This window comes from Aythya ferina (genome assembly GCF_964211825.1).
Source record: "Aythya ferina genome assembly, chromosome: 14".
NCBI classification, from domain to species: domain Eukaryota; kingdom Metazoa; phylum Chordata; class Aves; order Anseriformes; family Anatidae; genus Aythya; species Aythya ferina.
Window position 1 is genome coordinate 7,958,942 of NC_140312.1, and position 27,221 is coordinate 7,986,162.

General features: G+C 36.7%; 1 protein-coding gene and 1 long non-coding RNA gene across 3 annotated transcripts in view; one reads left to right on the forward strand and one right to left on the reverse strand.

The window, feature by feature from the left end:
• Positions 1 to 481: 481 nt before the first annotated feature.
• The window catches only part of CLINT1 (clathrin interactor 1), a 48,748-nt gene continuing 22,008 nt past the window's right edge, over positions 482 to 27,221 (reverse strand). For both annotated transcript variants that reach the window (XM_084536039.1, XM_084536040.1), the window contains exons 2-12: positions 24,300 to 24,404; positions 23,572 to 23,668; positions 22,009 to 22,117; positions 20,952 to 21,116; positions 17,012 to 17,186; positions 13,175 to 13,409; positions 12,116 to 12,197; positions 7,739 to 7,816; positions 3,548 to 3,843; positions 2,704 to 2,908; positions 482 to 2,223 (exon numbers count right to left, since the gene is read on the reverse strand). In XM_084536039.1, coding sequence (XP_084392165.1) covers positions 1,862 to 2,223; positions 2,704 to 2,908; positions 3,548 to 3,843; positions 7,739 to 7,816; positions 12,116 to 12,197; positions 13,175 to 13,409; positions 17,012 to 17,186; positions 20,952 to 21,116; positions 22,009 to 22,117; positions 23,572 to 23,668; positions 24,300 to 24,404 — 1,909 coding nt within the window. In that variant the 3' untranslated portion in view covers positions 482 to 1,861. The remainder of the gene's footprint in view (positions 2,224 to 2,703; positions 2,909 to 3,547; positions 3,844 to 7,738; positions 7,817 to 12,115; positions 12,198 to 13,174; positions 13,410 to 17,011; positions 17,187 to 20,951; positions 21,117 to 22,008; positions 22,118 to 23,571; positions 23,669 to 24,299; positions 24,405 to 27,221) is intronic.
• Positions 17,195 to 20,756, forward strand: LOC311444738. Its single transcript, XR_014698032.1, has 2 exons — positions 17,195 to 18,091; positions 18,335 to 20,756. It is a non-coding gene; the product is annotated as an uncharacterized lncRNA (long non-coding RNA).

Here is a 27,221-nt window from a genome sequence, read left to right on the forward strand (position 1 = left end):
TTCTTCCAGAGAAGTTTAAAGGTTTCAGCACAGGAACCAGAGCGATCTCTCCTACTCAGCCGTTAAAGCCTGCCTTGATTACTTTGATGTAACAACACTTGAAAGCTCCTATTCTTTGAAACTAATTTAAACACATTGAATTGTTGAAAGATTAAAAACCGCAGTCAGCTAATTACACTCACTCTCATCTCTTATTCAGCAAATGAATCACTTTTCATTACCACTTAGCTGAAGTACATGAATTTCTGCCTAATTAGAAATGTTGTAGATGGAGCATTAGCAAGGCTAGAGCGGGTCAGGATATCTTGCCTGCTTCATTTTTAATTCCTAACAGTAGAGCCAGATAGGAAAGGCTTCAGATAAGAAGTCATTAAACAATTTTAAATTATTTATAAAAATTACTTTGCCCAAATTATAATTATTTTTTTTCCCAAATGCTCTCATAAACGTCAAATGGAATGAAAGGCAAAGCAGCCCAACATTGATTTTAATGAACATTTTAATGTTATGTATAACAGAACATTATGAATACAATGAAAACAAAGTTTTATCAATTTAATAATAAAAAAATCCAACATAAGAAAAGGGAGGCAATAAATTTCATACCTACAGTATAGTGCTTATTCTTACCAATATTCCCAATTTGTGAATATAACGATGTCTTTGTATTCCAGATTCTAGAATCATGATTCATGTGAACTTAGATGCAGGATTACAGAAGGAAAAACAAAACCCCCCCAAAATCTTAATTCATTCTTTTGTTTTCAGTAAGTCAGTAAAATCTTTGACTGCTACAGGTTTCCTTTATTAATATATATATTTTACTCCTCTATTGGATTCCACAGCTGCTAAATGCCATATTTACACAAAAGAATCACCAAGGGTTGTATGAAAGCTAAGATTCAATGCTGTTGGATTAGGTCGGGTTATAGATTTACATAACACGGTGTAATCTGCCTTGTTATTTTTGTAAAGACGCAAAAAATAAACATTTTTGCTTTCAGACTGCTGCTGACACTGTAAACCAGTGGCTCCATAGGGATAATGGTGGTAAAAAGGATGCCAACTGCCACTGTAAAAACCGCAAGAAAGTGCATTTTCTGGAGTTTTGTAAAAGGAAACCTTCCAGCAGTCTCAGATAAATCTTCTCCCAGACCTGCACTGGATATCAGTTATAACAGAGGCAAGTAAAGCCCCAAAAATCTATTGGTCACCAAATTGCTGAGAGACGATGTTTACCATAAAAATTTGGGTAATATAGCAGTGCGACTGGAACATTAGCAAAAGTATATATACATTCCAGGTCCCTTTGAATTAGCCATAATCACATATGTAAGCCATTTTTTGGACAAAAATATATATTCTTATAAAAAACTGATTATAGTACTTGAGTGACTTCAATTGTGGACTCAGAGTGGTAGTAAAAGGAATGATCCAATTATGACAAAGCGATCAGGGAGAGGGGGAAAAGAAAGTCAAGCTCTTCAAGAAAAAAGAAAAGTATAAAATTAGATTCAAACATTTTTACCCAACCCCCATTCCAGTCTTCCATCAAGTCCCAAAGTTAAAATTGGTTCTTCTACCTAGGAAAGGCTTTGATGGTCTCAATACAAATTATTTTGCAAAATCATCTAATACATTCCTTAGAAGAACCTTTCATCTCTCCAGAATTTGAACACTAGTTATTTCAACATTTAGAAAATAGCTTTTGGTTCTTTATGTAGATACTTTAACTGATAAAGAAAAAAAAAAAAGTAGTATTGATCAGTGTTTTCCATCCCTTCCCCAGCTATATTTGTGCAGCTAAAAATCCTTCATTCAGTCTGCCCATTTATTTTTAATTTATTTATTTTTACAATCTTTATTTGCTAAAATTGGCAAAATTTGCAAAGGCATCTTGCTTGGGTTGAACAGTCCCAGTAGTCATAGAGGTCATAGAGATATTGGGTACTCCCATTCCTATTGTGCCCGTCAAACCCATTCCTGTAGCTGGCAATCCCATGTTCATGTTTATTCCCATCATTCCTTGGTTCATCATAGGCGTGGGTCCCATGGAGGTCATCCCCATCGTACCTGACATCACACTCTGCATTCCAATCCCCATAGGAACAGACCCTCCCATCAGTGGGCTTGTCTGGGGTCGTACAGGCATCATGTTAGGTTGAGGATTGAGGTTCACAGCTGCAAAGTTTTGAGTCATGACATTCATAGGTTGTTGCATATCTGCAAGAGGAGAAAAAGGATGCAAAAATAGTAAATCAGATTCTGTTTGAAGGTCCTATTTATTTTAAGTAACTTATGCAATCACTGCTGTGAATATGATATGATGGCCCAAAATGTAGCTATTTCATTCGTTTCCATGTGAGGACTCAGAAAACATTTAAAAACAAATTTTAAATAGCATTTGATAGCAACACATGCTACTACGCATATTCTAGAGAACTTCTAGAAATAAGGACGCCTGAAATCAAGATATGCCAACAGTATAAACTCTACAGTAAAGACATGCAGTTACCAGCCTCCTAGCTTGTCAGGCTCTGTTTAGAAAATACCATTTTTGTGTCAGCAGCATCACAGTAGTTTAAGAAACAATTATGACAACGTAGGAAAATAATTAGCAGAATACTCCATCTCAAGGACAGCTTACTAAATCCCTGGAGAGCTCAGTGTGCAAAGCAAAACAGTGCATCAACAATAACTCACTTTGTTGCTGCATCATGGTATTAAGTGATGGTTGCTGGGGTTTGGAAGGCTGCATCCCAGGTACTAAATTGTCCAAACTGATATTTACACTGGGATCTGACCAAGTTGAAGGTAGAGTTTTGCTTGCGTTCTTCTGGACCATCTCTGTGCTTGCATTATAAAGAGGATTAGGCTTCGGCATCAAAGTGTTCACGCTCTGCAGAGGCTAGAAAAGAAGGAGTTGTTGGGATACACTGAAACAATTTACTAATAGGCTTCAGGACTAAACAACAAGTATTTATTTTTCCACGGAAGACAAGGAGACACTGAAATTGCTTTGTTTTCAGACGTGAACTTCAGCTCTTCCAAAGCAGTGCTGCCATTTGCTCTTACACCATTAGAGTGGGTTAAAACAGTATCAAGATCCCCTAACACATATTTAGCATAACATTGATCATCTAGAGTCAAGTTCTCAACTTGGACATACTGATGTTTAACTCCTAATACCAAATCAACCTGCTACGGTTTCCAAAAAATCCATGACTCTCCATGTAAGCAGTCAACTCTGGATTTTGAGACAACCGGCTAGTCCTCACTTCCATCCCTTTCAGACTGGAAACCTGTAACATTCAGTGGATGATGGTTTTCGGCTGTAAAGTTTAAAACATCAACCTTCTTCCCCAGAAAAACAGCAACACTTAATACAGCAATGTATTCAGAAAGGACTGGCACATAAAAAGAGGCTTTTCAAGAACTTTTCTAGAATTTCTATTATATTTTCTTTTCAGGAGACCACTCTATCATTTTCAGACAAAACATTAAAGAGAAAGCAAAAGATTAGGAAATTGTACAAACAGCTGCATACCTGTGACCTTGACATGGGTAAACCGATGCCTACGGTATTGGAGCTCATCATAGAGAAATTCATACTTTGCGAAGAGGTCATAGTTGTCTGAGAGGGGCCCATCAAATCAAAAAGATCTGCAGAATTTGAAGCAGTTGGAGCCTGGCCAGCAGCTGGCTGCGAGCTACTGAAGAGCTCTATAGCTGGCTGCTGTGCCACGTTGCTGAAGAGCTCTCCAGATGAAGCACTAGGACAAGGAGAAGCTTGGTTGAAGGCACTCCAGTCACCAAAGTCTCCATTTCCACTTGTTGCTGTACCTGAAGGGAACATTGGAAGAGGAAGGAAGACGGAAGAAAAGGTAGAAGGCTTAGAGAAAGGCACTAAACAAGTCTCATATTCCATGAACTGAAACAAATGAGAGCTGATCTGTGTCTGTCCAGATTAACATCTGCAGGTAGAACCTCCATCTGGACATCATTCCCTCTCATGAATATTCCAATAATTTTAACAAGGTAGCAAAGGAAATATGAAAACACCCATACACAGAAAGAAGGACATTTGATAACATGTCACCTGTAGATACGAAACAAGTAGGGACAGGTTTTCTTTAGACAAAATTTGAAAGAAAGATAACTTCAGAGGAGAGTGTAGGCAACAGGCAAAACCAAACCTAGAACTTGAGGAAATTTATTACCTTCTTAGCTCAGAGCCCTGGTATTTGCTGAGAGAACTGCTGTCAGGAACGAGCCACTTGATGACGCAAATTCCATTATGATAAAACACAGAGTTCATTATATAAAATCAGTAACTCTTCATGTAAAAAAAATGTTGAAGGGAATCAAAGCTTTGAAAGCAAGTTACCAGGGAATTCTTATTTGAGGTGATAGTCCAATCCCATAAAGTGCTCATGCAAAACACATCAAGTTTTCAAGGCGTCCCTTGATTTAAAGCAGAAATTGAATTCAACTTTGGATCTAATACATCTCTCAGCAGAAGTTTTGTTGAACTCATAGGTCATCACTACTCTGTTTCATTTCAGTATGCCAGGGTTTTTGCAAACAAGTGTTTTAATAAGAAAGACAGCAATTCACAGTAAGATGCAGAGAGAGATATGAAGTGTCTAACAGTATAAGTTGTTTATACACAATCACACGGGTACTGATTTCAGGATCACACATGTCCATAGATACAAACCAGTGAACTGAGAATATTTCATAACCTTTGAGTCAAATGGGAGTAGATGTTATCTCCCTTAAAAATGCTTTTTTAAATTAAAAAGAAAAGAATTACTTCAGAGCAGTGATAGGGGAATAAGAGACTAAAACAGCATCCACAGGAGATGCTAAAAATAAAGCAATGCCATTTAAGCTGCTCTCATTCCTACATCATGAATCTTGTTCCAAGTTTGGGCCATTGTACAGGTCAGCTTTTTGATTATGTCACTGATATTCTTGTGGTACTTGAGCTAAGTCACAAGCAATGTCATTGCCATGTGAAGTGAACTTCGATTTCTAATGAACAGTAAATCATCCTCTGAATTTCTTTAGATGAGCTAATAAAAATTTGAGCACGTAAAGCTGGAGCAGATGAATCTAGTGTCAGCTTCCACTGCCTAACCTAAACAATGCCCAGCTCTATAATGGCCACCCAAAGCAATTTTCTGCAACTGCACTCTACCTACTCAAAACATAACAGCAATAAATTACATGGAATGTGAAAGGCCATCAACGTTTAGCCCTTAATCATCTTTATCTTCATCAATACATTAGAATTTAAAGAATAGTAGGAGAGTGAAACCGTTCACAAAATCTAAGTATTGCCAACAATATCATTGCACAAGTAGACTCATATTCATTAGCTTAGGGCCATGCTAGAACATTTGCTTTGATCTCCCTCACAAACATGGGCTATATTAGAATATTTCAATTAGTATTGCATATTAAAAATTAAAACCTACTTTAAATATTCCTCCTAGAAGAAGCACACTCAGCATTTACTTATCTACGTTCAGACCTGTGCACTGAGCACCAATAATGGAAGTGGGGATAAAATGTATACGGCTTTGTCCCTTCAGTAGAACTTCAAAGATGATTAATCAAGAAGGAAAAGATTTCTACAGGGGCTTACGCTGTTCAGGAATGATTAATCATTTTACAGGACTCCTTGTCCCTTGCATAATGGTGATTGGAATAGATTAATCATGTTAATGCAGATAAAGGATTGTATCAATTTAGGCTGTATTAACACACAAATTATTTGCATAGTAGGCGGCTTTGTGTTTGCAAAACAACTTGGTTTTGAGTGAGAAAGCCTGTGAAAAAATTATAGCAGTTCTGTCCTGCTAAGTAAATTAAAGGTATATTATTAATACATGTCCGGTACATTTTCTTAACATAGCATGTGAAAAAAAAATGACGAACTATAAACATGCTGACTAAAAGCTGTCTCTCAGGTAGATCTGCTGATCTTTCCACATTCTAGATGTATTCCTGCATTCTCACTGAGATCACCCCACTACAAAACACCAACACTGTCCAAGTTAACTTCACAAAAAATAGCCAGCTTCCTTTCCTCTGTGTTCATTTGCAGCACTGTTCTGCCTGGGTAGCACTGGAGGCTCCAAAAACACTTGACCAAAAATAAGTTGATTGCTTTAGGTGGCTTTTTAGCATTTATTTTTTCCAGTCCAGCTTTAAGAGAAATTCTGTGCGTGTTGTTTTTCAAACAGTGGCTGTGTATACCTAGTAACTTGTCTGTTTGCAAGCAAAATGACTGCACCGAGCCAGCTGCCTGGGCACAGGAAAACTCTGAAGTGCGGGCCATACAGCCAGGCAAGGACAAAACTGAGTGCTGTCCTAGTGAGCGTTACTAAAAACCTTGCTCTTCTGATTGGCAGGGACTTGTTCACCTCAGACTTCAGCAAGATCCACACTCGTTTATTTTAAATAGGTTTCTCTTAAAAGGGAAATGAAAATAAATTGTTACTTAGCCAAGATAAAAGAGTTAGTCAGCTTCACCCCACAAATGCATATAGGCATCAGTCAATGACATTATATGGTGTGTACGGAGCACACACCTTGACAGAATTCCCCTCCAATGTAGGTTTTCCAGTAGTAACCCAGACAGCATTGGAGACTGGAAATAGCTTGTTGCAGCCTTCCCTCATTATGCAATCTGACAAGGCCAACATAATTAAAGTTTGTAATTGTTTAGAGATGCACACTTTTTTCTTTTTTTTTTTTAAATCTTAGTAGACAGATGGGAACTGAGGGTATCTCATGTTTCTAGCACAAATGAGCTCCTATTTTCCATTGAACGTGATTCTTTTGTTTTTGTTCAACTTACCCATTTAATTTACTGTTCTGCCTGTCTTGAAAGTTCTTAAGACCAATCCGAACTCTGTATGTATTTAGAAACTATAAAAAACAGTGTAAGACCTTCTGTGTACTTCTCAGTTCACAGTCAGCACTACCACAATCGAGCAAAGCAGACTATCAAGCACCTCATCCAAGTCCTTCCCCCCGGCCACGAGCAGCTAGTAGGTTCTTTCCTTAATTACCTACTTGTATCTGAAAAGCTTGCAAACTGTTAGTTGAAGTATTAGAAAAATGACTACCTTTTATTGAAAATAGTTGAATAATCTCTCACAAAGCACTGGGAAGACTGGGATGATTAATAATTTGAATAGTCCTATGACTACAGCCAATTTTCCAGTCGTTTTGGAAACACAGATACTATCACATTGAAGCATTCATCACTGTAGAATGCCGGTTAGGACAGCTCTGCCTACTATTACAGAAGTGGGGTGTGCTGGGCTCTATGATGTTTAGTGAGCACTCTTCAGCCAGCATTTAGACCCACACTTGTTTGTTTCAGGTTTTACTTAGTCACATTTTGTTTCAGTTAGAGCAAAACTCCAAATCTAATTTTGCAACTAAGTTTTATTATGTGCTTTTAAGTAAACAAGGATGTATTTGGAACCCCTACCACATTTTTCTGAAATAGAGTTGATAAAGAGTTTTAGGCCCATGAGACAAGTGCTTAGTGCTGTGCTAGACAACAGATCTCTTCCTTACTCAATATCAACACTTGTGTCCAGTTAAACAAACAGAGTTTGCCTTGGAAAGAGAAATGACATTCAGTAACGGCACGTGGCATCTCTTCCCCTCTCTCTGACCTTAAACAGCATTTTAATCTGTAAATTAATCCTACCTTGCGATGATGGGAAACTTGCTGTAGCAGCAGCTGAACTAAAATCAGCAAATCCTCCAAATGGGTCAGTTGATCCACCTAGAGACAAAATGAAGCCAAATGCCGTTAAAGGCCTCTACAAAGAACCATTGCAATAAATGCATGCAGAATTTATGAAGAAAAGCTGTCCTGTATTTAGCAGGATGGATTTATTGATTCTGCTCCATAAGTCCACAATGGTTTTCCTGTTCTTCACCATACTATATTTATACAAGCCTGAGCAACAATAAACTGGATTATTTCCAACTACACTGCAGATTTTGCAGTTTTGTTTTCTTAAGATCCGAGTTCTTGATATCTCTAAAAATAAATTTAAAAAGAATAAAAAGGTTAGAAAGGGTTCTCCTAACAAGGGATGCTGCTAGTCTGACAGTTTGTGAAAATAAAACTTTGGAAGTTTTTTTTATATAAAAGCCAAACATTCTCATCGTAAAAAGAGTTAATTTATTATGCTTACTATGAAAAATTAAATATCATCTTATATTTATTTTTTATGTTACTTAAAGCATGAATGATTTTACAGTAATCTTGAATTGGAATCTCAAGGACGTGGCTTGTGTTTGTGACTGCCTTATTTTTTAAGATCTTTGCACCCTTTCTACAGCATGAACATTAAGTTTTCCTACCAGACATCCATACACAACAAATAAATTAACAATTTTTGAACGTAGCATGTTTTTTCACAAAAAAAACACAGCCAATATATAGAAACAGAAGATTTAAGAATCATATACTAGAAAGCTTTTTTCCTTTAAATACATGAGAAATATTTTACAACAAATCTGTCAATTATCCTCGCTATTGCTTTTAACTAGCTACTCCACAGACCCGAAAAACTAAGAAATTGACCTTATTTGTTTGTCCTCAAAGATTTCACCTCCAAACAGTCCTACCCTTAGAAGAAGCTGCAGCAGTTCAATTATTTTGCTTTTAGTGTTATGCGTACATTATATAGGTTACATCACAGCTGCTTAGCCTGCAGTGCTTAGAAACTAGCCAGGTGGGACTGGAACATCTGTGCTGCACTCAAACACCACCAGGGACAGCTTCCAACATCTGGTGCCATTTCTGAATTGTCTTATCGCTGCAAGACATTCTGCCCCATCTGCTACTCTCAACTGGGTTAATTAAACTAGAACCATCTCCTTTTTAATAAATGGCTAGCTGTAATAAAAGGAACCATTCACTTTCTAATACATGCATACTTGTATTTCTTTTTAATGTTATTTTACTGTAGACATTGCTAGAAAGGCGACTGCTCTTCCAAGGGGAAGTATCTTTTCCTGCAGCATATGGTATAGAATAAGAGAAGGGAATGCAAGGACAGTCTCTTTAAATTTTCAGAAATATAGCACTACTAAAACCATTTCACCACCTTTTCAAAAGGGAGAAGATTCCAAAGTTAAGAAATTTCTTCAACACACATTCTGAAGTGATGTAATAAGCACCTTTCATATGTTAATACAGAAGTTTTATACTGAATGCAAATTATGAATGAAAAGGGGAGGATAAGCCAGTGAAATATCAAGCTAAAAATGTGCTCTGATGAACACATGGCTTTGTCTACCGCAATGAACGTTTTCAAGTAATTTTTCCATCACACGTTCTGAACTCTGAGATGGACAGAGTAATGGTTTGAAGGTTTATGAGCAGAGATACCACACTCAAATTTTATCGGACCACATCTTAAAGCAGAAACAAGCTCTCATGCTACACTTACTATCCCCTTGGTTGTTTGTCAAAGCATCTAGTGATTAATTTCATTTTAAAAACAACTAGGTTCAAACCCAAAATAACACCTTAACATTCACAGCCAAGTCAATTTTTTCTCCACCTCCATTGCATGTTTTCAAATGAAACTGACTTCCAGAGGAAAATAGAAAAGCTTAAGCTGAATTCATCAACTCTGGACAAAAGAAAAGGTATCACCAGCTAAGAATAAAGAACCTAGTCTCCAGTAACACCAAAAAATTACTTCCAGCAGGTCTATTCACACATTCTACAACTCCTCAGATTCCTCCTTCATGACATCTCCCCTTATGTACAAATTGTGTTCCTTCAGTAACCTGTAAACCCCCAAGCTTCACCAACTTTCTTCGACATCTCTGCACCTAAAAATACAAAGATAAGCAAATTCTGAGTTCCCTGAATTCACATGACTTCCCTGCCAACTCCTTCACAGGACAGATCAAAGGCTGTGTGTGACCACTTCCCTGTGTCTTGCTTGACACTGGGAATGTTCCCACACCCTGTGCTGCAAGGAACAGTGGTCATAACAAGTGACCTGCACGTGAAGGACAGTGCTAATCTTCTCAACATGAGCTATCCTCAAAGATTCCCATGCGAGATCTGTCGCTATAAATGAACCCTTTCCATCTGCCTTCCCAGGTCAGAAGAGAGGTTATTTAGCAGGGCCAGCTGGTAATACGCCTCTTCTCAACACCATTTCTAAATGCTGCTTTGGGAAAAAAAAAGAAAAAAAATCAAAAAGGCAAAAGAAGGGCTTGCTACGGAGAACCAAACTGATAAAAGATTCAAATATGCTGTAATGTCAAAGCACTTTACCTCTGGCTTGAAATACAGAGAGGCTCAATTTGAACTGAAAAATGTCTATTCTTAACACAACTTGTATATACACATATACAGACACAGACTTATGTATATAAACAGTAAAACCAAAAGGGCTCCCATCTCTTTTTATAATCAAGAGAACAAAGGCCTTAAAATCTGGGTATTGAAGTTTAAAGTATTGATGAGGGGTAGTGGTTGTGATCCTGGATCTTAAAATTCCACCAAACTGTAGTAAATCCTAAGTACATAAACACCTCTGTATATAAAGTTAACTAAATAAAACAAAATACATTGCTCCTTAAATTTGTAGCTTTTGCGCAGAAAAGAAGCATGAATGGTATTTCTAAACCATCAGGAATTATTATAAAATATTTTTATTATTTTTTGTGATGTCAATTTTATATTGCATAAATATAAACTTGTATTTATATAAAATCAGAACACAATTTTGTACACTTATTTTGGGGAAAGTAAATAGTTTCAAAGCTACAAGAAATAGAAAAGATTAAGACAGATCTCTGAGGCTGAGATTACCCAGAAATTGCAGTGACTATTTCCCTCCCCTCTAACAGAATTTTGATGCATTTTATATTCTACTACATTCCTGCAGAGGTATCATTTTGGTATCCTAGTGCTGAAAGGAATTGTTGCATATGGTGCCGCCCATAATGCTGAATTTACTCAGAAAAAAAATATTTTATTATAAGATTATCTAGTGTGGCATAGTACATGGATATCCATTAAAGTACACCCAGAAACAACAATTTTAAATAGAATTAAGTAAAAAGTAGTCTTTATACATGTGTAAATGCAGCCACCTTGCCACATGGGACCCCAAGCCACTAGATTCCCACTTTTTAGAACAAAGTCTCACACAATTTTACAGCTTCTTTAAAACGAAGGTGGAGCTGACTATCTGTGGTGCACAAGACATACATATACAGACTTCCACAAATATATGACTATGATCCCATTTCTAATAACATAATTTGCTTCTTTGCAATGGAAAAAAGTTATATGAAAGGTTTCTATATATATAAAAACACGTGAGCATTTAATTCTCTATTCAAAGTGATCTTTAAATAAAAATTCTCTTCACTGTTTACTCTTCTAACTGTTAGGCCATAAATGTATGGAAGTCCCTTTTCTCTTCCATGCTAGTTGCAATCAAAACTTAGTATTAAAAGAACCTGAAAGCACAATAAAAACCTAAAACTTTGCAAACTTGTAATAAGCAAAACAACTAAACTCCCAAATCCCTGTTTCAATCCTGTATACAATGCACTGATATTTAGCATACTCTGAAAAAGAAACTGCAATTTGAGAGTGTAAGAGTAAGTCCCTATGAGCATTAACGGACTTAAATTCAACTGCACACTTAAGAGTCTGAAGGGACGTCTTTTACAATGAACACGTTTACCTTTAGGTAGCTATTTCATCCATTTCTAGCTGTCCAGACTTTGAATTGCACTATGAGAAACGCTTAAATGTGAATTGATTGCACTTGCTTTTAGAGTTAATTATAATTAATTGCATTACAAACAGCTTCTGACTGGTCTGGTAGTTAATCTTTGTCCTGCTAACTTTATTAATCCCATGCAATAACATTTACAATACTTTGCTGCAAAAGGTTCTAGGCAGCTCTAAATTTTTGAGTATTAGTTTATCAGCTTATCTATTCCACTTTATCTGTGGAACATCATACAAGTTTATCATCAAAACTGGTGCATCAGAATATACATTAAGACAACAAAAAAATGCACTAACCTGTTGAGGCTGGTTGGCTCACTCCATCAAACAACAGATCAACCAGATCATTAGATGACTTGCTGCCAGAGGGTACAGAAGCCTGAAGACGAAATCACACGGTTAATCTTTTGAACCCCCAATTCTTTTTAAACAAAAAAATGGTTAGTGCATCCTATAGAGGTTCTTGCCTTTTGAATTGCAAATTCATTTCTGTCATATGAAGAATCAAAAAACGGCACTGGACAGAACCATCATTTGTTCAAAAATAAGATTTCTGCCTTTACAAAAACAGCAGCAGAGTGAAATATTGACATTTGCAGAACTCCTTTTACATCGACTGACATTAAAAGCAAGTCAGAGGAAGAAGAGTTTCACTTTATCTGTTCCACGATGATTAACAATCAATCACTCCTCATAAAGAGTGAGGAAATTAAAAGTAGGACAAAATACTCCATGTAACCAAGGGTTCCCTTAAGCTCCGCTATGTTATCTATACAGATGCATGAGGAAAACCAGGGCCCTGTTTGATAAACGTAAGCATAACATAACAGAACTTCCTGTGAAAGTTACTGAGTCAGAGCTGACATTAGGACATGCTGAACAGACAGCTCAAGTTCACGCCAGTTCAGAAAACGAGGAAACTGCGCTCACACAAGCAATTTGGTATGACCTTGTGAAAATGTTAGTTGTACTACCTACAGTAACTTAGAGAAGAACCTAAAAGGTATGTAATTTTAAAATACTGCATATGAGATACACAGTTCAAAGTGCAGCTGTTTGCGATGTTGTTGGTTGATTTTGAAACAGACTAAAAATCAAAACACAAAGTCATTTAAGATGAGTGCTTTGTAGAGATGAGAGGTTTGTCTCTGAAGCCAGTCTCTGAAACCTAGCTAAATTACAGATCAAATACTAAACAGCTGGTTTCACCGCCTTTGAAAACCCCACGTGCCTATTTTTGATAGAACGGTTCCCTTGAATGCTATGTAACAAAAAATTCAATTTCTAAACTAAGTTGTCTCAGCGTTTAGAAGAACAGTTTCCAAAGTCATATTTTATTTCACTCTGTCATCTCACCTTTGCCATAGGCTGTGCAGTATGAGATGCAACATTCTGTTCTGGACTTGCTTTATCCCCTGTATAATGCGCTGCTGCTCCCAGGTCAATGGTTTTTGAAGGATTTGCTGTACGTTTGTGTATGGTCGTGGTAGCCTGTGTAATATGAATATGTTTGGTTGTCACAGTCTCCTCTTCATCTTTAAATTCAGCTTTGGGAGATTTACCTCTTCGTGATTTTTCCTCATCACTGTCACTAGAAAAACACAAGTGATAAAATACCATTCACAATGGATTTCCCAGTTACTTCAGCAGACACTTGGCTTAAGACACAAGAGTTCTGATTACTGCAATTCCTTGTAGTGATGGTTCATAATGCACAAAATAAAATGATACTTCCTACATGTGAGAAAACTAATGTCTTATCCTTACATAACACATCTTAGAGTGTATAGCACTGCACCTATAGTACATAAGAGAAGCAGATATTTTGCTAAATCTTAACTGCAAGTCCACAGCAGAGGTTAAGAGGAAATCACGGCTTAAATCCAGCACACTTAATTACCTTCTGACAGGAACTCCCACACACATTATGTAACACTTCAGCAACAAAAAGTTTAGTTGGCAAGTCTGCTCATTACTTACCCCAACAACCAGAAAGCAGCGCACAAGATACAGGCATTATCTTTCAGATTTCAAGTGCACCATTCCTATTTAAACTCATTTCCCCTTCCAGATAAATGGGATTTTATTTTCTTCAGAATGTTTATAGAAAAAATGTTCACAGAATTATGCACTAAAATGATACTATTCATTTTCCATAAAACACACATTTATTCTCAAAATGTAAAAGAATAAGAGCATCACCATTTCAGGTGAAAACTTTTTAGATGTCACTGTGCAATATCTGTTTAATCTGTTACGTTTTCTACTCTTACAATTCAGCCTTTCACAAGCAAACCAATTGCTCCTTCAATAAGTCATGTTGCTTGTAATCATCAGGATAAGATTTGTACACAACAGTGAAAATTGCTGTAGAGAAAGCTTAAATATATTGAAAAGTATTTTGAAATAGTAATTCCCTTAGCAACACAGCTGAAAGTAGAAGGTTTTTATATTTTAATAATGCATTAGAATACAAAAACTGCAAAATTTAAGAAAGGCTGTCCCTTTGTCAGTGGGAATATGACAGTAACTGCAATATACTCTGGAGGGTAGCCTTTGTTCTCTGTTAACAATTGTGTGCTTTTCAGAATACACTGGAGGCATCTTACTCCTCTATGCGTACTTCCTTCTCACCACTGGGGATGGCTCTATTCATTACCATTAGCCAAGGTAAATGCTCAACGTTTTTAAAATATCTGCAGGCCAACCTAGTGACTACTGGAATTTGCTTGAACCAGCCTTATACAGACAAGTGAACTCAAACATCTTCTAAGCTCCTACTTCCAATGCACTTCAACCTCAGCTTGCAACAGCAGGCTACTGCTGTTCCAGTTCTGGATTTCTGCACATATGCTATGTGCAAAATAAATAAGATGGGACACTAACCTCATTTTTCAATTATGACATCAGGATTTAATAACGAGCCTCCAAACAAGGCTGATTTTCATGTTAGCACACATCTATACTCCTCCAAGGCTTTCAGAATTAATGTTGCCTTTGACAGGTGTTGAACACATCTAAGATCAGGACATCACAACCAAGTCTATTGCAGCCTGCTGCAATGTAATTCTCATCATCACTGCAGAGTCTGCCTGGTCCACGCACACATTCTGTAGGTTGACAAGTGATTGATAACTAAAGTCTGATCAACGTAAGAATGGAAAGGGGTGAGTCTTTAGTGATCTTATTTTGTATCTGCTAAGACACACTAAGTGTCTAAAAGCTTTGGAGAAAAGAAGTTAAATATATATATATATATATATATATGCCAGAATGCAGGCCAAAATTACAATACTCAGTTTTCTATGACAACTTGTACCACTGAAAAACAGATCTCGTGAGACAGTTTTGAAGTGTTCCTTAACCTTCGCATTAACAGCAATCAAACATTACAGATTAATGTTCCCTTGAAGTGTTTACCATGCTCAGAATAGTAAAATTACAGTGCTTTAACTGAAAATTGTAGAATTAAGTCAAAAATAAAGCTTATAGCTTGCACTGTAGCAAGTAATTAAAAGTTACAAGCAAAGTGCATCATTGCAACTTCCAGAAACCAAAGAAAAACACAGACTAGTTCACTCCAGTTAGCTACGTGAACAGCAATTTCACCAAAATCTTCTATAAACTCAAGCCAGCTATATCACAAGTTAAGTTCTTAGTTACTTCAAGCATTTTTTCTTCCATGGAAACTGCCAGCTTACTGCCAGCTTTGCAAGTAGTCAGAAAGCCAGAAGTTGGGCCAAGTATTCCTAGTGCGTATATTGGAGGTAAAGGTTGTGCCATCTGAATTCCATTAACCATCCTGAAGATGTGCAAGTCAGATTCATATTTTGTGCTTCAAGACTTTTATTGGTTTCACAGTGCTAAAGAAAATGATTTATAAAGCTATTAAGCTAGAAACAACAGAACATAACAACAGCACATTTGCCAGATGAACAAGTATCACCACCCAGTCACCCTTCCGAGTGAAGAGACCGCAGAAAGGACTGTCTGAAACACTAGAAGGTGAAAGGCTTTGTATCTCCACAAGTCATTCAGAAATAAAGCAAAAGTAGCAAGATTAAGAAGTTTACTGCACATTGTCTACATGAACTGTGGCCAGTCAGCTGTACAGGCATTATGGCACATTTCAAAGGTAAGGACAGAAAAGCACACTGTGATACATCACGGTTAAGTGTGAAATTGTGTACTTCGGATCCCTTCTTCTTTGTAGTCTGTTGATAGTAAATTCTAAGAGGGAACCCAGATGCGTGAAAAGAAAAACAGTTTCAATATTTATTAATGTCCTGGTAAGAAGGCCATACTGTCTTCTTCTTGGAAATGCTACCATTGTAATTATTTTTATTTTCCTATAAAATTGCTCAAGTTTTGTAACATATGCATATGTATGTCTGCGTATATAAACGCACAGAAATTTGAACGTATTCCTGTTAAAAATACCTCTAAATTCTCCTTGCAAATTTAAATTAAAATGTTTCCCAAAGGGGATTATTTCAGTATGCTTAAACACTTCCTTTGCAGCGCTTTCAGACTCTTAAGCTCGAATTTGAATTCCAGATAATAAAATTCAATGCACCTGTTGAAGAGTGATGCTTTTAAAGCTCTTTCTGCAGGCAAAGCAGGGTAGGTTTTCCTTCTTACTTCAAAATGTTTAGAGGCCATATGTAAAATACAAGTTTCTTAAGAAGGTTCAAATTTTTAAATTTATTTTTTAAATGTTTTTCAAGTGAGTCACCTGCAGTCTGTTCTTCCTGAGATGGCTCAGGGAAGATACATGATGTCAAGACAGATCTAAGCAAATTACTATTATTATCATCATCATCTCCTCCTTTAGCACTTCAGCATTCAGAGTAACTGTAACATTAAACGACAGCTTCAGGTATACTGACTCAAGAAAGACCACTGAAATGCTGAGACAAGCAAAAGATTAAGAAACTTCAGCCAAATTCCCTGCTTTGCCAGCAGGCATCTAAGCTAGGGGCTATAATGGAAGGCAGCCAACAGCAGTTAACTATCAACAGAGCTATGTGATTCCCAGAGGCCAGCAAGAGCTTCCTAAGAGAAGCAAGTATTGACCCCACACACGTTTCCACATGAAGAATGGCAGCAGATTGTAACTAATAATCAGCAGTGTCAAGGAGCTTTATAATAACAATTTCACAGAATAAATCCATGTTAAAATGACTCTAGTACCTGCACCTTTCTGGAGAGTCCTCTCTATCTTTCCTTCGGAACTTGCTGATGGTATCATCGATCGTGCTTCCAATTTTGTCGCTTAGCTCACCTAACTTATCACTGAACGGAAACGCAGGTTTTTTATCCCATTCTTCATCCCACTTTGACTTGGGTTCAGGATCATATCTTTCACCTGTGTAAGGCATTAAGATTAAAAAAAATACTAAAGGTAACAGCAAATAAATGCCCGTAGTGTTTTCTGAATCACTCTTAAGCCTCCCTCCCCCGGAAACATAAAGCTCACAGGTTTTCAAAGCAAACTGAAAGCTCCCATAGTGCTGAATCAACATTATTACAGCAAGGCACAGCATGTAATGCCAATCATTAAGTGGCAGGAATGCAGAATCAAAGACTTTTGTTTATGACAGCCACACAACTTTAATGCACGACACAGCACATCAGAATACTGATACTGATAATATCCCTTCCAACCCCTTCAATTCTGTGATTCTGCAGGATTCTGCCAGAGAGGCACAAGAAGTACAATCAACCCCGGCTACAAATAAGCAGCTTTTCAGAAATGGGGCATGCCAGCTTTGTAACAGTCATTTAACACATGATATTTCATTCTTGGCTAACCTGTGTGTTTGGGAGGTAAGACAAACATTTATACATTGAGACACACGAACAGATAAAAGCATAGTGCCAAAATATTGAAAAACAAGCATGAAATGTATGATAGCTTTGCTCTTTCTTTTCCATGCTCAGTGTACAAATAAAAGGTTCTTTTAAAAGGAAGCAGTAAAGCAACCCACCTTTTCAGCCACTGAGTACCCTGAACATCTTTAGTAAACACTTACAGATATCATTTACATGTATTCTCCTTCTATTCCAGTAATCAAGACCATCACACAAAGCTTGCAAACAGCTGACGGTTTTACTTAGAATTAGTACATTTGCTGTCCAATCAAATTAAGATTTTTTATTTTTTTTTTTTTTTTAAGACTAAAGCTTGGGCTTAAACATACTCAAACAACCCAAGTTTAATTTAAAAGACAGCACTTAATTCTAACAAACTTAACTATCAGAACCAGGGGAGTTTTAGGTTAGATGTTAGGAAGAACTTCTTCACTGAAAGGGTTGTGAGGCATTGGAACAGGCTGCCCAGGGAAGTGGTGGAGTCATCATCCCTGGAAGTCTTCAAAAGACGTTTAGATGTAGAGCTTAGGGAAATGGTTTAGTGGGGACTGCTAGCATTAGGTCAGAGGTTGGACTCGATGATCTTGAGGTCTCTTCCAACCTAGAAAATTCTGTGATTCTGTGATTCTGTGATAACCACAGCATACTTTAATAACTAGCGTTGGGATCTTACACTAGACCTTCAGCAGAGAATATAGGTATATAAAACAACCCAGTATAGCTCAGTTTCTAGACAACACTAAGACATGAGCATTTTTATATTTTGGACCATCACACCCATGCAACAAGGGTGTGTTTTTTTGTTGTTTGTTCTTACTATTGAAAAATGTAAAACACTAAAAGATTTTATTCCTTAAGCTGGGTAAAACTGAACACTAGACAGAAAGAAAGGTGAGAAAATTGATACTTCAAATTACATAAAAATTATTGCATCTCAGGTTATGTTCAAAATGTATTCAATTAAGCCATTTGAAATAAAAAGAAAATGATGATTCCAGCACTACAAGGTGCAGAATTTGAGATATAATAGGGTCTATTTTCTTATCAAAGAGATAAATGCAGATCTCCAATGATATCTTGTTTAGATCCATAAAAGACTGACAAACTTTTTCTACATTGCGCTTTTGTTAGGAGTCAGCTGGATACTCAGTGGGATCTCTGTGATTGGAGAAGGAGAAATAGTTAGAAATATACTACTGTTAAATTTTGCAGGAGAGTGAAATGGCCTTATTTCAGCTATGTCAGGTTCTCCAGCATTTTAATGGAGATTCCATTAAAAGGTTTTCTTGTGAGATATGAATTTTAAAAAAAGGACTTAAAACTGAGAACTCTGTATTTTCATCAGGACAAAAAGAACTAAGGAGAACTGTGGAAATACAAGCATTTTCTATTTAAGTAACTATAATTTTTTAGCTTAGAAGTCTGACCTGGGAAAGAAAGTTTGTTTTGTGCTGCTGGGAAGATTTTTAAGAACTTCACTCAACAAATGAGGGGAAAATTAAAGATCCTTTACCACAAAAATGAAATATACAACAAAGGAAAGAGAGAGTCCTTTGAATTCAGAAACTTGAATGATAACTTAAGAACATATGGAGAAAAATCTACCCTGCACATGGGGATGGATCACGACTCTGTACAGAGTAAGTCAAAAGAAAAGCTCAGAGAAAGAACAGAGGGGCGCGTACTTAAAAGTACAGATGAAGTGACTCATAAGAATTTCCTAAAGAGAGAGAATCGGTAGAGTTCCAAGCAAGTAGGCAAAAACCTGTAACAATATAATAAAGACATATCCTACCATGGAGATGGAGATTTCTATCTACTCTGCATATGACGAGAAGGGAGAATAGAGGAACATGGGGAAGTAACCTGTCAAAGGCAGGAGAGAGTAAGCCTTTAATTTTCCAAGGCTCAAAGTGAAGAAGAGGGAAAAAAAAATGCACAGAACTGAAGAGTTGCAGGTGAAGTCTAAGTCATACACAGTTCCTACTCACATCTCATCCTAAAGCCTTCTCTCAAAGCAGTTACTGATTCTAGCAAACCACAGCTTTGTGCCATTGAGACCTGGGGAAACATCTCTTATTAAGAGAACCCAAAGATCCACTTGGGCCAAAGAAAACACAAACATTTCAGGACTGATAGCTGGATCATGGATGACATACTGGGATACATCAACATAAAAACAGGTTCAAATTCAGCTCCCTGCTACAAATAATTAAAAAGTGTTTGTAAGTATTTGTTTTAAAGGTAAGTTTAGAAATAACTTTCTGGTGTTAACTATGACCCCTTCACCAGCAGCTACAGTTCTCTAGGATTTAGGGGTGAGCACTATGCACCAAGTTTCCAGCCTGCACATAAGGTTTGCTGTACAACATCTAGCCATGAGCTTAGGAGGGCTATATAAAGTAAATTCAGTATTACCTCCGGGAACCCTCCTCTGAAAAGCACATGGGACCTACACTGCTATTCAAAGGTTTTAAAAACACAAACCAAGACGGTGACAACTGTATTGATAAACTGCTGATATATAAGCTCTGCCACATATTTAAATACAGGCCTGACAGACATCAGAATCCATAATAATACACATAATAATAATAATGTGATAATGCACAGATACCTTTTCAAATACTCAAACAGCATGACATGGGAAACCAAAAGGTCTAATGGGACATAATATTTACATTGTTTCACCCAAACAGTATTACTGCCCCCAAAGCCCTAACCCAAATTAAACAGTGATTCTAAAGGAGGTTGGCAGGCATAGGTGGATCAATATTCTTGTGCTGTGGGAGGTGGAAAGATCACTTTTTTTTTTTTTTTAATTACAGAAAGACTAAGAAACCCTGACTTACAAGGGCACCTATTTATCTAGTTCTGCTACAGCAGCATGCATTTCTCAGTGAGGCTCTGCCTAAGGCTAAAAACAGAATAGCTAAGTTCTGGCTAAACCAGTGCATCAATGTCACTTGTGTTTTTAGTTAATTTACCTGAAAACCCACCCACATACTGAAAAGTCTGCCAAAGGAAAAAAGATTTTTGAAGTACTTCATTTAGATATATATATGGGGGGGGGGGAAGAAATACAGGCTTTATTTGATAATATTATCAACACTGACAGTTAAAGAAATATAAAGAAGAAACATCCAAAAGAACATCTTAGAAATTTGTTAGTAGTTATCTGGTTTTCTTCTGCATATCTAAGCTACATTGAGAGTCCAGGTAGTCAATTCTTGACCAACAAAGCCTAGTTAGTACTCACTGTATCTGAACCCTCCAACACTGTCTGAAGAGACACCGATGTATTTGTCTTTGTTCTTCTTCGCTTTCTTCCTTTCTTCCCGAAGTCGATCATCATCTTGAGCAAATTCAACCATTTCTTTAACCTTCTGGCGTATATTTATACCCTGGTCTTTCCCATTTTCATCTGTATAGATAATGCAGGATAAAGAGTATGAGGGGGGGCAGGAGCAAAAATGGGAAAAGAAAATAAATCAGAAGCAACGATATTGAGCATCACAAACTGGTAAGAAAACTTCAATTATGAACAGAGCAATCAAAGTGAAAGACCTTACTGGTACCAAGGTCTGCTGTTTCTGTTTTAAAGGGGTCAAATATTTTGCTTTAACACAAATTTTCACCCCTAGATAAATGACAGTTTTCAATGAATGGTATGATATTTAGAAAACATCTAACTGCTGTTGAAACATTGAAAAGCTCGAAGACTGAGATAGAGATTATATCTTCCACTGAATATTTTAACCCTCCCGAACATAAGCCTTTTTGGTACAGCTTTTACAACTTTAATTGCATGAACTCACTCTTATTGCAAAACTGAATTTTTGAAAAAGTGCTTTCAGTTGGGATGTACTACAAGCTAAGCGTGCTCCTTTCCCAGCCTTTTTCACATTCAAAACACACACTGGCCTTGCTGCCTTTGCACTGTAAATATTATTTGGTGGGAGGAAAAAAACCCAGCTTCAAACAGATGTGTGTGTTTTGGAGCTCTAACCTTTTCTTCCCATATGATTAAAGCTATTCCTTTACGGACACCACAGGGGACCAGTCTCTAGTGCATATTTTAATATAAACCCGAACACTCATGTTGTGTTGGTTCTGTTGTTATTAGCCAGTCTTTTCTGCAAGTTCTTGTCTTCACTAATTAATACTCTAGGGTCCCACGTCTTGGATTCTGCACTCTTCACACAACTGGCAACAGTCACATTCTAATTAGACTGGGGAAGCTTCTAAGCTGGTTCAGGTGACTGACAACTCCAACTACTGTTTTAATTTGCTTATAAGATTTTTCTATTGCTCACCTACAAAGTGGTAATTTTCCAGGGATCGCAAATCATAAATGTGTTCTCTGGCACTTGTAACAACACGCTCTGATCCATTCCTTATGAGGTAAGCTAGGAGCAGCAAAGACTATAAAAATACAAAGCACCTTATGATTGCATGAACAAAAGCTCTACCTTTTTTTAAAAAAGCAATAGAAAACCAAACCTGCCCCCACACCCCCAAATTAAGTAATAAGACTCTCCCCTCTTAAATAATGCTTATTTTATGGGTTCACCTATGAAAAAATATCCCCCCTTCCACAATGCTCTTCAGGACATCAGAACTGCATTTTGTAAACTGTAATTTGTTGTTACCAAATGACAAGTAGTTGCCTTCATCAACTACTAATTGTTTTAAAACACAGCAGCAGAAGCTTAAGAGAACAAATTAACTGTGTGAAATGACACATTTTCTTTTGCCTCTCTTGTTCACAATTTCTGTCAGTTTTTACCAAAAAGCAACTCCTACAAAAATAAGAAGTCTTATGCAGGTTGCAATGGATATACAAAACTGCATTTCAGGACAAATATAAGCAAGTTACAATATAAATGAAGTTTAAATAGTACTTTAATTGCGGTTTTTTAAATTTAGGCTTTCTATCTGGAAAAAAAATAACGCACTTTATCCAAAGTAGTGCCTTTTACAGCTAAAATCATTATATTTCAACCTATCACAACCTGATAAGCAATTCCAAACAGTCTTTATAACATTAAGTAGTTATGTGCGATAGCATTAAATATTAATTTATATTGTACTTCAGGGAAAACAATTACTATGAATACAAAACATCAAGCACCTGTGAAAAGCACAAGCCATGCCTTAGAATTAATTCTGTCTTGTTACAACTTTGGCATCAACAAAATAAGCTAGTCTAATACATCAATTCTAAAAAATGAGGTTATATTTGCATAATTCAGTGAACATTCAACACACCACTTTAAGTGCAGCGTGATTATCTTAAGCAAAAAGTTTCCATACCATGCTAATTAGCCAAAGACAAGAAAAATGCAAATGATTTTCAGTTTTACTTCCAAAATGCAAGTAGGACATAACACACTCATATGATAAGATCTGCAAGAAAATTTGGTCCACTCAAAGCAAAACCACAATTTTTAGAATCAGTATTTGTTATAAAATTAAGATTAGTTTCTGATCTTATTTCAGTTATTCTTGAGCTCCTTCAAAAACTGTCATCTACTTCTCTTGGAGCACTCAACAACACATTTGGGTAGATTAAAAATGCGAATGCTACTCTGGTATGAGAATATCAGCAAAATATAATTGCTCTATTAAGCAGCATCTGAGAACATTTCTAAAATCAGATATGTTTTTCCTTATACAGTACTTGAAAGACATCTTTGATTTCAGTAAGATCGTTAACGAAGGAGTTAGGAAATAAATTATAGGTTGCTAGTGGAAAAGGTGATATAGCAGTATCTAAACAAGATACTGTATCAGAACATTATACTAGCATCAAACATTACATCCTTTGTAGACCAATACGAAGTCCTACACACTTCTAAGTTCATGTAAATACACACCTTATAAACTCTCCTCCAGTTCTTTTTATTGTCTTTCAGCATACGAGTCCAAAGCATGTTCATAAGTTCTGGAAACTGTTCGTACATAAATGTAGCCCTACAAAAATTAAACAAAAGGAATAAAGAAATTTTATTCTTGGTGGCTTGCCATAATAGCTTGTTAAGACTCAGGGCTGACAGTAGATGGCAGGCTTGATCTAAACCCATACAAGTTTGACAGCATTGATAGCAAAAAAACTATCCCTGTTTGTTACTCATATAGAAGTAGTTTACATACCAGCACTACAACAGAAAAATACTCTTGAGAGAGTCTGAGACAGTAAAAGAACTTATTTTCTAAAGAAAAACACCTTAACCACAGCAACTGGTCAAACATGACTTCCAAACTCATTTTGGCAGAAAAAATATAAAAAAGGAGAATGACCTGTTATTTAGAGCATCACAGAAAAAGCAGCATGAAAATAAACATCCTAAAAAAATCAGATATGTTGAGAGAATTACGAGGCTACATACTTAAAGAATTTCAAAAATACTTTGATTACATTTTCTGCTTGACAGTTTCCAGTATGTTATGAGGCATTTAAAAAGATTTTTTTTTAAGGACTTTATTTACAGCAACTTTTCCAGCATTACCAGTCAGCATAATGCAGAGTTGATTTAGCAGCAAATTTCACTTTCCTCTATAAAATGTACCTTTCTTTCTTTCACTGACTCAAATTATCACTTACTTGGCAATCTCTCCCATGAGTTGCCCCGAAGGTCCCCATGGATCGTCATTGGTTGCTTCTCGAACCTTAGACTCTATTTCTGAATAATTCATAACCACATTGGTGCTGCAAAGGAAGAAAAAAATTAACACACACAAAGATTAGCATCAAAACTGAGAAATACATGAAAACTTAATAATGACACTAGTGGGTACCTTAATGAGATACCTCTACAGGGTGGGAAAGAAAACATCTTTAGTGCAGAAGTTACCCTGAGGACACTATACAACACATTTATGTTATCTTTAAGGTTTTAATATTCCATTAGTCTTCGAGAATACAGATGAGAAACTATGGATTACATTACAGCTAGATTCAGTCCAGTAAAAATGGCTTTTGGTCAAATGAAAATCCAAATAGAACTACTACAGTCAAAGCTGATAGACTCCCTGGCTAGAGACGGTTCACTTGCAGCTTTGTACGATGTGTTTATCTGCAAGAAGCTGAGTTAGACTCAGTCAACTGCATTTTTTTTTTGAATGATGAACACTATGAGACACTCAAAAATATCAGTACCAAACAGGTGTTATTAAAAATACTACCACTAAAGAAACCAACAACACAGCACCCCATGCTTCAAAAGTCTAAAGTAAGGAAAATAAAATTCACTAGCAAGTGTGTTTTCTAGCTTAAAGTTATTCAAGGGAAAATAAAGGAAGAAAGTCTGCAGAGCACCCAGTGTTATGATTAAAGCAATGCAAATACTACAAGGAGTTCAAGCAACCCCTGAGTTCACAAAAACGTATTTTTAAAAACTGCTTTCCGTTTGTAAATGTAATACAAAATTGAAATATAACTTAAAATTGTTTTTTTTTTTTTTTTAATGAATCTGAGATTGTAAGTGGTAACATTCAGCTATGATCCCAGCAACATCCCCTGTGCCCCTAAAAGTGTCAAAATATATTCAATGTCACGGTGACTTTCCCTATCTGTTGAAGTGAGTGAGCAGGCCCCACGCATTTGCCTAAAATGTCATTCAAACAGAGAGCATTTGAGAAACAGCACTCCAGCTATGGGATAATCTATCAACAGAAGTGAATCCTTGTTCACACGTATTTGGCACTGTGAAATAACACATGATAGTAATGAAGCTTCCAAAAGGAAACCTAGTAGCCTCTTTTTCTTGCACCCTTTGCAGTGTATCTGAAATAAGTTCCAAATTCCATGTTTACACCTATTGAATCAAAATTTTAAAATTTAGTTAATTGTTAAAGCACATCATGCAACTGGTTTCAGAAGCTAAAAATGCTGCAAGATGACTTTATAGCATAGTCTGCATATTGAGCAGTCAAATTGATTAACCGTAGCAGGAATAAAATGATTTTATAATATTACGTTGAGAAGGTGTTCGTTACTTAAGAACTCCTCTGAACGTGAAGGGACTAGAAGAAAAAAAATGAAGATGCTTAACAGTCATCCCTCTGTCCTTGTAGGAGTTGGCCCATTGAATTTTATTTGGCGTAAAGACAGCCAAGGTTTGGAACAGGGAGCAGAAACAAGAATGAGATCCCCTAAGTCCAGAAGGGGACACAGAAGGTAATTGTTAAAACAGAATAAAATTCCTGGACTCAGTCTTGGATTCTCAGCATGAGAATTCCTGCTGTCAGATTCTGATGTATGATTTTATTCAACTTCGTGTCTAAAGAGAATGTAAGCTACATGACTGAATAAATAATCAGCAAGCTAACAGAACCCATCTATACTTAAAAAAGCATGCAGGAAAACAGCAGTAGGTATGAACAACAGCAATTAGGGGTTTTACAAATTCATTTATGGTAAACGTGCCTCAAGCTTCTGGTTGTGACATTTTCTTTACCATCCACACAAACGTGAACTAATACCACCTTTATTTCCCATACGCATGGAACTTTAAAAAGATTTAAAAAACAAACAAACAAAGCAACACAACGCAAAGCCACAGGCTTCAGAGCTGCGTGGCTTTCAGCACACTGGTTCCCTTGTCCAAAGCGAGGAAAGGCAGCGAGCTGAAGGGAAAGGTTCTGTTTGTTTTTATAACCCCTCCTTAAGCGCTTGTTTGAGACTTGATGGGGAGCTGGGGGTGGGTGGGAGAGCATAAAGTTAAGTATTTCCTTCATTTCGTAGAGTAAAGCATTAATGCTGGAAAATGCATGAAAGATGCAAACTTATGTTAAAAAAAAAAAAAAAGCCAACATTAGCTATGGAAGTGCTTGGTGCTGCACGGCTAAAGCGGCATCAGGGTTTAGAGGGGGAATGGAAGGGGAAATTAAGTAATGCCAAAAAAAAAAAAAAAAAGAAAAAAGTGCAGTTAAAACTGACTAAATAGGGAAATAAACTCCTAAAGCCATTCTGCAGTGAAGTTATTGTTCTCAGCAACTAGGAGAAAGCTTTTTTATAAATGTCACGATGAGATGTAAGAGGCACAAAGCATTCCAAAACAAAGCATCTTTAAGCCACATTTAATTCAGCAACAAATGTAAACTTCAAGAAGGAAAAAAAAAGTTGTATAGTTTGGCATCGTTCCAGGTCACTTAAAAATAACCACTTCTAAAAAGGTGGAAATATAGTTTTATTCTTCCTTTCCCATGTTTTCTATGGCCCTCATTCCATGCCCTACCCATGATTCCTGTGACCTTTGCAACAAAAAAATAATTTATGTCCAGATGTGAAGGGAAAAAGTGACTAGCTTGATTGCCAAGACTTCCTGTGATTGATATAAATTTAATATCCGAGGACACTTTCAGACACCAGGGGGGGCTCGCTGATTAGTTTATACTGGGCAGCTTCCAGGGAATCGTGCTGGATTGCATGGACCCAGCCTGCTTCACAAGCAGATGGATGGATATACAACAGGCAGAAGTGACAAGAGCATTGTGGCTGTCAGTGTTTCAAACACCCTACAAG